This window comes from Nannospalax galili, unplaced genomic scaffold (assembly GCF_000622305.1).
Source record: "Nannospalax galili isolate Female #2095 unplaced genomic scaffold, S.galili_v1.0 scaffold87, whole genome shotgun sequence".
NCBI classification, from domain to species: Eukaryota; Metazoa; Chordata; class Mammalia; order Rodentia; family Spalacidae; genus Nannospalax; species Nannospalax galili.
In genome coordinates, this window is record NW_008360320.1 from 8989923 (window position 1) to 9004922 (window position 15000).

A 15000-nucleotide genomic window follows, 5' to 3' on the forward strand; every position below is an offset into this window, starting at 1 on the left:
TTATTTGAAGAACTGAAAGACACAGCACTTAAATTGTTACAGAACTCTAATTCTATAAGATCTTACTGTTTTATAAAATTATAAATGTTGTTTTAAAATGTTAATTAGAAGATGCATTTGTTTCAATTCATGATACCGAAAATATTGACTAAATTATAAATTAACACATTTAGGGGTACAGATGTCATTTTTCATGAGGCTTCCTGGATGATGTAAAAGACACAGCACTTAAATTGTTACAGAACTCTAATTCTATAAGATCTTACTGTTTTATAAAATTATAAATGTTGTTTTAAAATGTTAATTAGAAGATGCATTTGTTTCAATTCATGATACCGAAAATATTGACTAAATTATAAATTAACACATTTAGGGGTACAGATGTCATTTTTCATGAGGCTTCCTGGATGATGTAATTTCCATATTTCATATAGCAGTTTGATAATTTACAGATTTATTTTACGTAATTAGCAAATGAGAAATTCAGCTGCTGATGTATAACTATTTTCTCTAATATAAAAGTTAAAATTTCTAAATTATAAATAAAAAATAAATATTTTGAAGACATCTGGTCTACATCTGTCTGAAATAAGATAATTTAAAACAGTGTAATTAAATGCAAGAAATACTGAAATATTCACACCTTAGAATGTTAAAAAATCCATTCCATTTGTTGAATTGATGGATTTTTTTGTTTGTTTAATTTTGGTGTCTTTTAACCTCTCATTCTGTCAATAGAAAAGACTGACAAACTGAACAAGCCAAAAATATTTTATGCTTTTTAAGCCTGTGTGAAATGAAAGTATTATCTTTGTTATGATTCTTTTATATGACAGTCCTAAGTCAGTGTTTATAGCACATAAAGATTCAGACCTGTCCATCCCTTTTATTGCTTTATAGTTCTTCATTCAGTCATTGAAAATGAGAAATTACTGAAAGGGGCTATCATCTCATTTCCTGAATTGCATGCTCCTCGTGGGCATAAAGGGGCTATATACATGTAGGAGAAAGTCATTCAGACCTGTAGAATGCAAAGCATCTTTGGTACATTCTCATGATAAACAGAGAATTATCCATTGAAGACTGGTCTTTAAAAAAAAAGAAAAGAAAAAGAATCCATGCTAAGTAGAAAATTAGCCATTTGGGAAAAGAAAATTATTGAATATTTTCTCTACTCTAACCTAAAAATATTGAAAAGACAGGATTTAAGAAACTTAACACATCAGTAGGACTAGGTTTGATGCTAAGAGAGTATAGATGTGAAATCACTCACATGCTGATGCTGTGGTAGTTTCAGGGAGAATAATGCAACCTATGAATACAGGGGTGGTGGGGTGTCTTCCTTCCTCCCCATCAGCAAAAGACCCGACAGTTCCAAGCACTGTGTAAACTGAAATCACTTTTACTAACATGTACTCTAAGGTAACCCTAGATATGTTTTCTGTTCATTTACAGGGAGCATGACAAAGATCCAGAGAGCTTTTTTAAGGTATTAATGCATCTAAAGGCCTTAGGACTCAATTTCCAGGTCTCTGTTCTTGGAGAAACCTTTACAGATATCCCAGGTACATGTTTTGAATTTTCTGATGTGTTTTTTAGTAGATGGACATGAGCTCTACAACCTAAGTATAAATGTCTATGTTCTTCTTCGTTAGAATAATCAAGATGAGCACTGTTAACCAAAAGATTATACAATGGCATTAAAGTCTGATTCAATTAAAAAAATACTTAAGTAAGCATTCTTTGATTTAGGTTGAGAACAAGAAGTCATCTCTTTTATCAAATATAGTTTATACAATGCATCTTGATCTAAATAAAATATATTGCTTTAGGCATCTTAGCACTCACGGAAAGTGGAAATTTGTAATTGGAAATACAACCTCTCACCTCTGGGGTCACTGGTTTGCTTCCTGCCCACATTGGTAATGGCTAAAATACATTACCATCTGTTAGGTGGTCTGCACAAAGCATTCGGGCATCCAACTTGTAACATGGAATGGGCCTCAGCCCATATCATAGTTGTCATTGCTCCATGTCTGCTTTGAATTAAAGAAAAGATAAAAGTTGAAAACTATCCAAAGCAAGCAGATCCTAGTCTTTTTGCTTCATGGAGCCTTTTCAGGGTCATTTCCTTCACCCTGCATCCTCCTGTGCTTATTTGGGTCAGTAAGATGAGTAGTCTAGCATCTCTTTTAAGCACCTGTCTTAATTTTTTTGCAAATCAAACAACAAAGTTACAGTCAGTCTGTTCAGCAATGACTCTTGCCATCATGCCAACACCAAAAGACTACCTATACCAAAAGTGTGCTCTTTTTAGCCAGTGCTTTCTAGTTGAGTGCCACAGATTGCAACCACACTATACTCAGTGACATCATTTCGTGGTGTGCCTTCTGCCTTTGGCAACTTACACATACCAAACTTTTCTCTGGACCCCTAAGGCGCCAAGCTTCTTTAAACCCCATCTGCCTCTTTGCTTCTATTTTGTCTTTTGGATCTCAGCTGTGGGGCCTTTGTGTGAAGCTTTGTCATGTTCTTTTAGTGCTCTCTTCTTTTTCTTTATGGTGTTAACCTTGGCTTCATATTGTTTAATATAGGTGTGATTTTTTTTTTTTTTACAACTCACTGCATGCAAACAGTTACTAGAATTTAGAATGTGAGCTCCATGTGGACCAGAGACTGGATCTGTCTTGTTCATTACTGTTGCCCAAAACAGTGACCAACAGAGTACTGGAGCTTAATAAATACTTATTAAATAAGCAAGTAAAATTAGTATAAGTTCCCTCTCATCAAAGAGCTTATAATTTCATTGAGGGAACATTCATGCATAAGCACAGAAAATATAGAGGGAAACAAAGGTAACACAATTATGTGTTAGTAATGGAGTCTAGAGGGTTAATGAGATTGTATATTAATGGTCAAAGCTATTCAAATAGCCAGAAAGAAAAGATGAATCGCATTATCCCAAACAGGGAAAAGTACACAGAAGTACATTTTAGAAACTGCATTAAAGGAAGCAAATTGCAGTGATTAATGCTGTGAGGTTGCTAATGTGAGTAGAGTAAGGAGATTCTGCATGCAGACCTGGTAAGTTAATATTACCTTACACAGGCAGGGTAGGGCCAAAATAGGGAGGATGGTGAGCCTCAAAGTAAAGGGGGTAAACTAAGGAATGGGAAGACTACATTGGAACAAGGAAGAAAAGAGATGCAGCTTTTATTTTATGAAGCTGTATCTCTGAATGATCCTTAGGCAAAATCAGAGCAAGACCCTCCAATGGAGGCTGGCAGAGAGATTAGTGATGGGGGGGGGGAGAGGGAGAGAGGCTCAAGAAAACAGAAAAGAAAACAGAAGAATAATTTGACAGATGAATGGCTGTACTTCAGAAAGAAGGAAAGAAAAAGTTGACTAACTTTCATAGTTTGTGAGTTCAGTTGTGTGTGCCGCCTTTGAGTGTCTGTGGATGGACTAACAAGGCCGGGGAAGTACCTGACAGAGGCTTCTGAGCCAGTCTGTGACGGGTTGATTTTAGTCTGTGGTGACAGGGTGATTTTAAGCCACTTCTATGAAGAAGGTTAGATTTTTAAAGTACCATATTCTTAGGATCAGTACTCTTCACATGTCACACTAGGACATTATGGAAGGTTAATAGTGAGATGTGGACAGTTGGAGATGCAGGTACGAGTGCTCGGCAAGAGCAGGTGCAGTATTGCTGCTCACTTGGGCCCTACTTGGACACACTTACTGTAGGAAATATACAGTGGACAGGACTATCTCTTCTTATAGGAACTCTGTCCTGGGGAAGCATTTATGTAATTAAGAGATAATTGGGATGCCTTGGAGTATGTATAGAGTGCTGTGGAACCCACAGGAAAGAATATTATATTGTCCTTGCATACTTTACCTCCACTTTCAACTGAGCCTTCTTTCTGTCTCTGCCACTGATCTATGTGCCCTTTCAAATGGAGATCAATCATGACCACCATGCTTGAGCTTGCACCTCAGGGGAGCATGGAGTTGAAAGGATGAATGCATCTGGTGGCTTTCCAGGTTGTACCTCTGGAAGGCACATAGCTAGCCTTTACTCCAAAGGTTTCCTAACAAGCCATTTTGTGTCACTTTAGCCATTCTTGTCCCTCTGATTTATTTAACAAATGCTTGTGTGGCTCTTGCTGTATTCCAGGCATTATTCTAAGCCACTTGCAAATAATAGCTCGTGGTCTCCTCATATGCTCCTGTTCAGAATCATTGTTTCTGGTTTTTCCCTAGTAGGGAACCTGAGGAACAAAGAAACTAAGTAAGGCCACACAGCTGGATGGAACTCAACTTCTGGCTGTGCTATGCTGTGCTCCCTTTACACATCCTTGTTTCCTGATTCAGCTGTTTATCTAACTCAGAGCATTACATTTTCCCTAATCTAGCATGCCTGTCCTCCTAGCAGTGAGTCATAAGCGTTGCACTGTTAATAGCTACCACTTACTAAAAGCTTACTCCTTGGCTAGCTGTTTCATGTGATACTCATGATAATCTTATTGAGGTGATCATAATTATCCTACTTGATAGTAGAGAAACAATGACTCTGAAGTTCAGTTACTTTCAATAACTGCCTGTAAGTGAGTCAGTCAGCCTTTTTCATTCTCATGTAAGTTCATCTGTATTGGAAAGCCAAGAAAGATGGAACATCTGAAAGAACATTGGGTGGTTTTTATCCAACTTGATTTCATGCCAACCCAGGTGAACTGTTGCACACTTGTAGCCCTACTACTCAGGAGGTTGAAGCAAGACTGAAAATTTGAGGCCCACTAGGCCCTGAGATAGTAAGATCCTATCTCAAAAAAAAAAATCTTCATTCTCCATATCTTTCCACAGAGCTCTTAGGGAAGAATAGAATAGCTGAGTAAAGGCACTAGTGCCAACAAGTTCTACTGCTGTTTTTGATTAAGCAAACAATCAGCATTAAATTTCTCTTAAGCATTTTTTAAAGTATGGTACAACTCTGTACAATTTCAATACTGTTGACTATTTCCAATAAAAATCATTTTATAAGACTTGTGATCATTTTCCTGGAAACTATAGTAGAATTAAGATGGTCAATTATATTTTATAGCTCCATGATTCATAACTCTTTTGTATCCTTTTTAAACAAGAGAAGAGAGAGCATAAGGAGAGTTGGTGACTTCTCAGTTCCTCCCCACTGGGCACAGTGGGCAGTACAGGCAGCAGAGTGACCAGGCTAGGAGCAGAGCTGGTGGCCAGCCTCCTGATCTTTCATTATTGCTGCATTTGTTGAGCAAATTTGTTTTAAATCTTTCTTCGTGCCTGGCACTGTCGTCACATAGAAGATAAGGAGGTCAGGTAAGGAGGACTGGTCTGTGACATTTGGGAGAGAACATGATCTGGTGGTTCCTTTAAAATATTATGATTAACATTTCCTGATCATTCAGCACATGCCTGGCACTATTCTAAGCCCTTTCTCCATTTCCTTGCTTAGTCTTCACAGTAAGCCCTACGAATTACACGGTGTTGGAATTACCATTTTATGCTCCAAAGAGTAAGTCACAGAGAAGTCAAGTCACTTACCAAATACCATGATCCATATTTTATCCATCCAGTTTCCAAGGCCAATACTTAGCCTCATCTGTATAGAAATCCGTTTTATAGGTAACAAAACAGGAGATGATGGTGGTGGGAAGACCCTAGCCAATCATGTAAATCAACTCCATTTTTTTTCAGTAATCTCTTTGTAAATGGAAATCTACAAAAAATTTCAAATATCTCCCCACTTTTTAAATATTTAAGTGTCTTCATTGCATGAAAACTGGCAAAACAAATATAAACTAGAAAAATATCCCACATAATATTTGTCATCTACGCAGTACTCCACAAGTATTATTTGAATGAAGGAATGAATCTGACATACCAGAATAGTATGATTCACATATCTTATCAAATTTAGAGAAATACACCTTATAACGATTTCCAAATACTAAAGAATTAAGGAAGGAAAATAGAGGTGTTTTCAAGTTTTAGGTGGTTTTGTATTTTCTGTTTTAATAGAAGTGAAATTAACTTAATAAAGCTTTTTAAAAATTACTTCTCATCAGTTCTTAAATGAGTTAAAATAAGTAGGCTATCTAGGCTATCCCAAGGTGGCAGAAAACCTTAAAACACAAAAGTTACTTCCTTTTTAGCCACTTTTATTGAAATATCTTTATTTCAGACAAATTCAATGATGCGTATTTCCTTACTAGATTTCAATGGTTCTGTTTTCATAAAGTTACAAGGTAGATTCTGTATGAATTTCACTAAAAGGTGGGCAGAGCAGCACCAGAAGCAGACATTCAGGCAGTTGTCCTTCTTGCCACAGAAGGAATGTCCGTCGTAAGAATAAAGGACTCTGGGGTCTCCGACTGCTCTGTGCTTCTGAGTGTTAGGAAGAGCTTGTTTCAAATCCCAGCTGTTCTCTGTTCTCCTGAATAACTGGGTCTTTGTCCTTTTTCTGTTGCTCAGGTTGGGCTCTTTATGAAGAAAAGAGGTTTATTTAATTCAGAGTTTTAGAAGTTGTATTGATTTCTGTTGCTCTGACAAAAGCAGCTTAGGGGGAAAAGGATTTATTTTTGTTCACAGTTCCAGAGGGGATACAGTCCATTGTGTTGGCAGAAGCACTAGCTTACCCATCACATGGCATCAGCAGACCTGAAGATAAAGAAAACAGGAAGTGAGACCAGGCTACAAAAAACTCAAGGCCCACCCCCAGTGACATACTTCCTCCAGCAAGGCTTTATCTCCCTAAAGTTCCATAACTTTTCCAAACGGTGCCACTGTCTAGGGACCAAGTGCTCAAATATATGAACCTATGGGGGACACTTCACATTCAGACCACAATAGAATCCAAACATCTTGGTGCTGGCTGACTGTGGTGAGGTCCCAACTGGCCTCACTACAACTTGGTGATGGCATCTTAGGGAAATGTGCACAAAGGAGGTATTACATGTAAGATAGGAAGCTGGAGGAACAGCCCAACTGTTCTCTTTATATAATAGCTTAGCATTGCAGGAACCAACTCCTGGAGTCACACAAGAAGTACCTTAATCTCTTCCAAGGACAGTGCCCAAGATGATGCAGTGATCTTCTACTAGGAAGCCACTTCTCACATCACCCCACTGGAGACCACATTTCCAACACACAAGCCCTCTAAGAGGAGGCCAGATCCAGGCAATCTCAGGCAGTCTGCAAAGGTCTCGGCCCCTACTAAAGGGCAGAGAAGCCTAGCCCTGGAGCAGTAGGCGGGGCCAGATGTCAAAATTTATTTCATTTTTACACTGGGTTTTAATGCAAATGAGCAGAAATGACCTGCTCATGACAGTCCATGGAGCCCCAACCTGATAAAGAGGCCCAAACAGCCACCATACTAAGCATTTTGAGTTACTGGAAGGAGTAGAAAACTCACATTGTCACCAAACAATCACACTGGCTTAGAAATAGCATGAGGCTTCACTAAATTTAGTGACCAGAAATTTTCAAAGCACCACCCAGTCATAGGGAAGGCCAAGAAAGGCAGCCCTGTGTTGTGCAAGGAATGGAAGAGAACAGAATTATTTGAGGAACTTACCAGTGTACATCATGACCTTTGCCTCCTCAGAGAACACCAAGTCTCTCCAGGTTTCTACCTTCATCTGGGTGAGGCTAGCCAAGTTGATAAAGAGCTTACAAATGTGTGGGCATTGCCTGCAGGCACCTGACATTTGAAGATACATCTAGTAATTGTGACCCTTAACAGGGAGCCTATATGAAGTTGAGATGGTCTGTTAAATAGAGGTAGCCCTTTTGGGTGTTTTGGCATTTTGCAAAACTTATGGAGACTGTCAACCAGGAGTGATTTTCTTCCATCCCTGGAGACATTTGACAATGTTCGTACATATTTTTGTTGTCCTGATTCATAGGGAGTGGGCACCTCTACCAAGTAAGGCAGCAGTGATGCTGCTAGACATACTAGAAAGTACAGTAACTAAGACATGTCTAACCTAATAGAATATCAATAGCACCAAGATTGAGAAACTGGTCTGTAGAAATTGAAGTCAGCAGAATACGTTGTAATTCCAGATGAGCCTTAGTTAACTCTTCTTTGCAATAAAAGTAGGACATGGTAAGGTAAATTATAATAAAACACCTGTCCTGTCTATTTCAATGAGTTATAATGAAGATTTTCATAGGACAAGATAATATAGGGAAAGGGCTTGCTAAAGGACTATGCAAATTTTAAGACTCAGGAACTTTTCTTCAGAGTTTTTATATGGAAGGAGTTTCTAAAATACTTTTGGACCCAAAGAAGACATTAGGGGTGATGTAACTTAAAAGTTCATTTTTATTCAATTGAAAGGTTATTCTGCTCCATAAACTATCTGTATCTAGCTTTTGTGTTTTAAAAACTAACGAGAAAGCCTAGGAGCTCCTCAATGCAAATGTTTGAGTCTCCACCAGTCTTCATGACAAGGTCACATTGTTAGCCCTTGACATGATTTTTTTTAAGTAAACACTTAAGATATCAAGTCAATGGAATGTGTTTGTATACTTAATAATTTCCCACAAATGGTAATTCTAAACAAAATATTCTTTTGTGTGAGAAGCCAAGGTCTTGCATAAGAGTTCTTCTTCCTACTGCAGATATAGTAAGAGAAAGGAGTTTTAGCTTGAGACATTAGAGTAGCCAGAAAGGTCTCAAGAAAAATAAAAACCTGAACTATGGTTTTGGCAGACTGAAATCATTCTAGTTCCCCTGTAATTTAGGTCAAGATTGGCATATGGAAAGCTTCTGGTTAGTATCTGGTCTGGTGGTACTTATTACTGCAGTCTTGCCATAGTCCTGGTTCTTAGCTCTGGAGTCAAATGTTGGATAATCATATAGCAGTTCCTTCCCCTCCCACCTCCTTTTCCACTCAGCTCCTAGCTACTGTATCATTTTCAGCAGTGTGGCTATACTAAAGAGGCAATTCTAGGAAAGTTCTAGGTACACAAATAACCTAAGTCACATTAATGTAAAATTTCTTAATTGTCAAGCCCAATACAAAAAGCTATTAATAAGTTAACTAATACTGAACTATACTTATTACTAGCAAGATTGAATAAACTCAGTTCTATCCAGACCATACCAATCCTTAACCCTATCCCTTTTCCTTGTAAATTTTCAATCGCTCTTCATTCCCCTGACCTAGAATTATTTACTGATTCCTTCTTAGAGATCACGAAATGTGTTGTGAACATCAAAAGAAGAAAATGTTCTTCCTTCCAACTGGAATCTCACAGTTTAATTTGGAAGCCAAAAAAAGCTTATATATTTGCATTTTATTAAAACATGCTCTTGTTTATAACTTTTGATAATTTTTAAAATATTTGTTATTATTTTTATTTTATCTGTGTGTATATTGCCTACATATATGTAAGTGTACCCAGTGTCTGTGGAGGTCAGAAGAAGGTGTCGGATTCCCCTGGTACTGGAGTTATGGATGATTATTAGCCACCATGTAGATGCTAGGAATCAAACCCAGGTGCTCTGCAAGAGTGGCCAGTGCTCTTAACTTCTGAGCCATCTCTTCAGCCCCTTTGTAGTAATTTTGAGTATATTTTTCAGAATTCTTATGAAAAACCCTTAAAGCAATCTAAAATTTTGGCATCTCTAATTTAATTTTAGAAGCACAGGTGTAAATGATAATCTCAGTAGACAGCTGTCTTCACATGGCTCCCAGAAAGATGCATAGGATTGCCTTCCCAAGAATACAGTGGGGTGGGGGCTGGAGAGATGGCTCAACAGTTAAGGGCACTAACTGCTGTTGTAGAGGAACTAGGTTCAATTCTCAGCACTCATAATGGCTAACAACCGACCGTCACTCCAGTTCCAAAGGATCCGACACCTTCTGACCTCCATGGGCATTGCACGTAAATAAAAATAATAAGTGAAATATTTTTAAAAAGGAATACAATTGGGAAGGTCTGTTTCCCAGGAATCTGAATGCTGGCTGGAATCTTTCTGCCAGTCTTTTGCTGAAATGAAGAAGACAAACCACAGTGGCAAAATAAGGAAGGGTCAAATAATTGTAAACGTATTTGCTCCTGACCAGAAAGAATAAATACCATGTATATTTTTCATAGCAAAAATGTTGGTACATATTAAGATAATTTATAAATTTAATGAGATTCCAACTAGGCTGCCAGAGTATATCCTCTCAGGTTTGCTCTGGAATTTTTTTAAAAGCAAGTAAGCAAACGAGCAGACTATAAAATGCCTGTGATAGAAAGCCTTCTATCAGATTTAGAACATGCATGAAATGAAAACTTTGAGAAGTTGTTTTCGGGGATGGCGAGATGGCTCTGCAATTGAGAGCACTAGTTGTTCCTCCAGAGGACCTGGGTTCAGTTCCCAGCACCCACATGGCACCTGATAACCACCCATAACTCCAGTTCTCAGGAATTCAATGCCTTCTTCAGGCCTCTGTGGGCATTGCACGACATGGGTGCACTTACATACATGCAGGCAAAACACTCATACACATAAAAAAATAATAAAAATAATAAATATTATAAAAGTTACATTACAGATTCAGAGGTATAAGAGTAGAAAAGTAGGCAGAATGGAAAATTTAGAAACAAATCAACTTGTATGTATATTTAATATCTGGCAGTCAGGGTGACAAAACAGTAATATAGTGATTCAGGTCTGAAATCCGATGGTTTTTTCCTTAGTGAAAACAAGAAACAATAAAATTAATAACTTTCATAAAAACAATAAAAGTAATTATGTTATCTCTGCAGATACATGAAAGAATCTCTTACATGAATATGTATGAACATATAATAAATGAAACATGGGTCATATGTACACACATAGATGAAGGTTTGAAATAGCATAAACACATTATGTCAGGCATAGTGATCCACTGAACTCCTTCTCTGTGCTAAGTCAAGCCTAGGCATTTATGCTGAGATTTCTTTGGGATATTGTTCATATCCCAATGTTCCCCTCTGTAGGTCTAACTATTCTTTTTTATATATAGGTGAGAAACTATAACTTGAGTTAAATAATTTCCCCAAAGTCAGATAGTTTACAAACAATAGAGGTGATAATACCAGAAGAACTAAGTACTGCATCAAATTTTGAGGGGAATCCTTTAATTTTGCCAGTAATAAAATTAATGTAAATGCATAGAATTTATGAGTAAGCAGTTCTAGTCATCAAAGTGATAAAAGCAAAAGTATATCATAACCAATACCAGCCAACTTGTGGAAAACATCTGCATGCAGGATGAGGGTAGTGTAAATTATTTTTCCTGGGCCGCATAAATTAATGTACTGTTTTTCTCAGTTATTTCACATCAGAAATGTATCCCTTGGAAATAGCTTCCAAGGTGGGGGGAACAGATGACAAGTTTCTCATGGCCTCACTCCCTGCTCTGCAGCCCCAGGTAATTGAGCGCTGAGATCCTGCTCATCCCACACCTCACTCTGCTGCCTCTTCTTCGGGTCTTACACCAGTTTTCCAAGACCTTGCCTCCTGCCAAGGATTCAAAGTGACCTCAAGCCCCTGTGCATTTTTATGTTCAATCCATCCACCTATTAGTGTCAGTGTGCTTTCTAAACCCAGCCCAGCCATGAAGAGACTCATAATAGTTTAACAGTAACGAATATGCATTTTGTAGGTTTTCTGTAGGATAAACATCAATTTCCTTTGTAGCAAGTGAGGCTCCTAACAATCCTACCCCAACTACCACCTCATGAATTCCTGTTTGCCATTTCCTGACTGCATCTGCACATCTGCCCACCTCCTTGTTTTGTTTTAGTCTCTGTTTAAATTCCTCTACTCCTTCCCCCACAGACACACTCATATCCTTTCCCCCCCTGGAAAAAAAAAATCCTAGTCCAGTGTTGCTTCTGGTCTTCCCTCCCTCTCCTCTTCCCTTCCGTATCAAATCACAGCACCCATTTTCCTAATTCCCACCACACTTCACACTGCATTGGGTCACTTGGAAGTTGGCTTCTAGAAGGAGGCCATGGTAGAACTGACCAGAAGACAGTTTCTAGGAGAAGAATACCATTTCAGAAACAGTCATCTACACTGGAGTCAGCAGCACTACTACAGGGACTGGGGACCCAGGCCTGACTTGACTTCTGCTGACTCCCTGACAAAGCCGAAGTTCAAATTCAGTGGCTGAGGATCTCTCCTCCTTTGTCTGGAAAGGTTTGTTCATTCTGCTGCTGCTCTTCCCTCACAAATGCTTGGGACACCCTCCAGTGCAAGAAACTAGTAGTAACTCATTCTCATTCCACAGTGTGTCCTGTGAGAACCGGTGTTGTTGCTATGGTCACTCCCAGGCGTGCCATCCCTTGCCTTATATTCTATTCCTGCAGCTCCTCTAAGTGGAATATGTATCATTTCTGCTGAAACCAGAAGATTCAGAGAAACTCTCAAGACAAGATCATTTTCCGTCCTGCCAGGGGGAAGACCATGAACATAATATGTTCCGGAATACAAACTCCCAAAACATCTCTCAAGAAATTGTTCTCTGAAGTTATAATTATGTGAACATTACTGAGGAAAAAAAATGTTCTTTCATTTTCATAAAATGTTCTCAAGATTTCTGAGAAATCTGTGTTCAAGAAAGACTCAAGGAAATCAGTTAATTAATGGGAAAGCTATTAATTGATAAATAAGGAACTGGGAACGGACCTAGTATGTAAGAGCCTGTGAAAGCATCTGTGACTTCGATATGTACTGAATCAGAGGAGAAAGAGTGTCTCATAGAGAGACAGGAGAGCTTAGAATTGTACATTCTAAGTAAAGCACTTTGGAGTTTTATCTTTTAGAGTTCCTGTGGTTGTATATGGTCATGACTGGATTGTGCTGTGGTCTCAATATTATTTTTCTCACTATGAGGCTCTGGCAGAAGGCCTTGTGTTTTAGCTTAACTGTTTCTGTTGTGCCTGTGAGAACAGGAGTCTGACAGAAAGCACAATGTGGAGTACGTATCAGGACCCACCTATTAAGTTCTTCTAGCTATGTCTCCCTTTGCCCAAGTTTCATTTGCAAATGGAAACCATCAGATATTTGCTGTGGTGGAGTAAATACAACCCAGAAACTTAAAAGGGTAGTGGCCTAGTTCTGGCCACTGATTCACCATATCTCTTTCAGCTTCAAAGTCTCCCAAAGGAAGTTAGAACTGGAAAGGAGCCAGGCTTCTCAGCTTTTAAAATGGGATTCATGTTGCCACCTGAAAGGATTTCATATAGTAGCAGTTTTCTGACATTTTTCTTAGGAGAACAATTAGCATCGTAATTGCAGTTTTTCAAAGCACGTTCTGTATCGTTCTGATGGCTGTCCCTGATTCCCAGCAAGCCCCACCCCTCACTCAGCCGAGAGCCCTGGTCTGGACCAGACATGATTATTCCAGTTACCCTCTTCTGTATTTTTGCTCCCATCATTGCCTCCCATCTGTCCTTACCTCCATGTACCCATGGGAGTTTCCCTTTCTTGCACACTGAATCCATCCTTACTTAAATCCCATCACCTCAAGGAGCTCACCAACAATGCCTTATCTAGTTTGAACTTCTAAAGGCGAATTCTGTGTATCTCTTCTCTGCTGCCTTTATCAAATTAAATACAGATTTATTGATCTTTCCTTCCCAGTGTGGTATCCCCTTATCTCCAGGGAATACCTTTCAAGATCTCGAAACATAAATGGCATCAAAACCTGTTTTTTTTTTTCCTATGCATAGATGCATGTAATTTCTTTCTCTTTTAACCAAATTGTTAAACACTGTGGCCATAACTTTATAGTTTGAGGCTTAACCTCCAAACTGCCATGAATTTATTTTTCCTGCTTGACAATTTCATGAATAGAAGATTCTTTGGGGGTCTTTTGTAGTCCCTGGCTGGCCTGGAACTCATTGTGTAGATCATTCCAGGCTGTCCTCAACCTCACAGAGATCCACCTGCCTCTGCCTCCCAAATGCTGGGATTAAAGGTGTGTGCCACCGTGCCCAGCCCAGAAGGTTCATTCTTAACAGATTTTAGCAAATTCCTCTTAACATTTTTAAAGAAGCATACAGCTAGGCTTTGGCATATTCAAATTTTTAACTACTTTTGCACTTTGGGGCCATTATTAGGTAATTTAAGGGTTATTTGAATATAAGCTTTGAGTAGCACTGCAGTCCATCTGATAACCAAATCCACTTCTAAGTGACTAATGGGTGAGCCCCATACAAAGGAGAAACAGTGAACCAAGGGAATGACTTTTGTTCCTCTGTCCTTAGGCAGGATAGAGTACAACAGTGTGAGATTTTATCATAGCGTTCAGTTCAAAATGGTGCACAATTTAAGTCTTAAAAATTGTTTATTTCTAGAATTTGAAGTTTAAAACCTTCAGCTCTTAGTTGACAACAGGTATTGAAACTGCAAAAATTGAAATTTGGAGGTAAAGGAGACTGTACCTTTGCTGCCTTACTTCAGCCCTTTTACATTTGTAAATCCTGGGCTGTCACCTAGCTTCTTTGGACTTCACTGAAGATAGCTCACAGACTCCTCCCTTCCCCTGTGGAAACCTGTCATCCAAGACTCACCTCAATCACTTTCCCTACCCTTTCAAACAAAAATACTACTGTCTTTGTTTGAGTATCTGTGGAACTGTACCCCTAGCAGTGTACTTTTATTTCTCCAATAACAAGTGCTTCAGGATGTCACATGGCCCAAATAACCTAATACAGAAGTACCTTCAAACTTTTGACCATGATTCACACTTTAATTCACTATGATTCATGTTTTTTGTTTTGTGCCATTTCTGCTAGTCTAAATTGATTTCACAGCTCATAGAGCTATAAAAAAAAAAAAACAACAACAACAACATATATACCATATTGCGCATAGTAGGAATACTGTTATGCATGTTTAAACTGACTCAGCATCTGCCACAATCATCATATAATTAAATATTACTTTTTTTCGAATATATTTAATCC

General features: G+C 38.5%; 1 protein-coding gene across 13 annotated transcripts in view; it reads left to right on the forward strand.

Annotated features, from left to right (window-relative positions):
* Gtdc1 (glycosyltransferase like domain containing 1) overlaps window positions 1-15000 on the forward strand; it is a 447396-nt gene that overhangs the window by 418833 nt on the left and 13563 nt on the right. For 12 of the 13 annotated variants that reach the window (XM_029559715.1, XM_029559718.1, XM_029559720.1 and 9 more), the window contains one exon: window positions 1456-1565. The exons of the other annotated variant lie outside the window; for it this stretch is intronic. In XM_029559715.1, the coding sequence (XP_029415575.1) occupies window positions 1456-1565 (110 nt within the window). The remainder of the gene's footprint in view (window positions 1-1455; window positions 1566-15000) is intronic. 13 annotated transcript variants of the gene reach the window in all.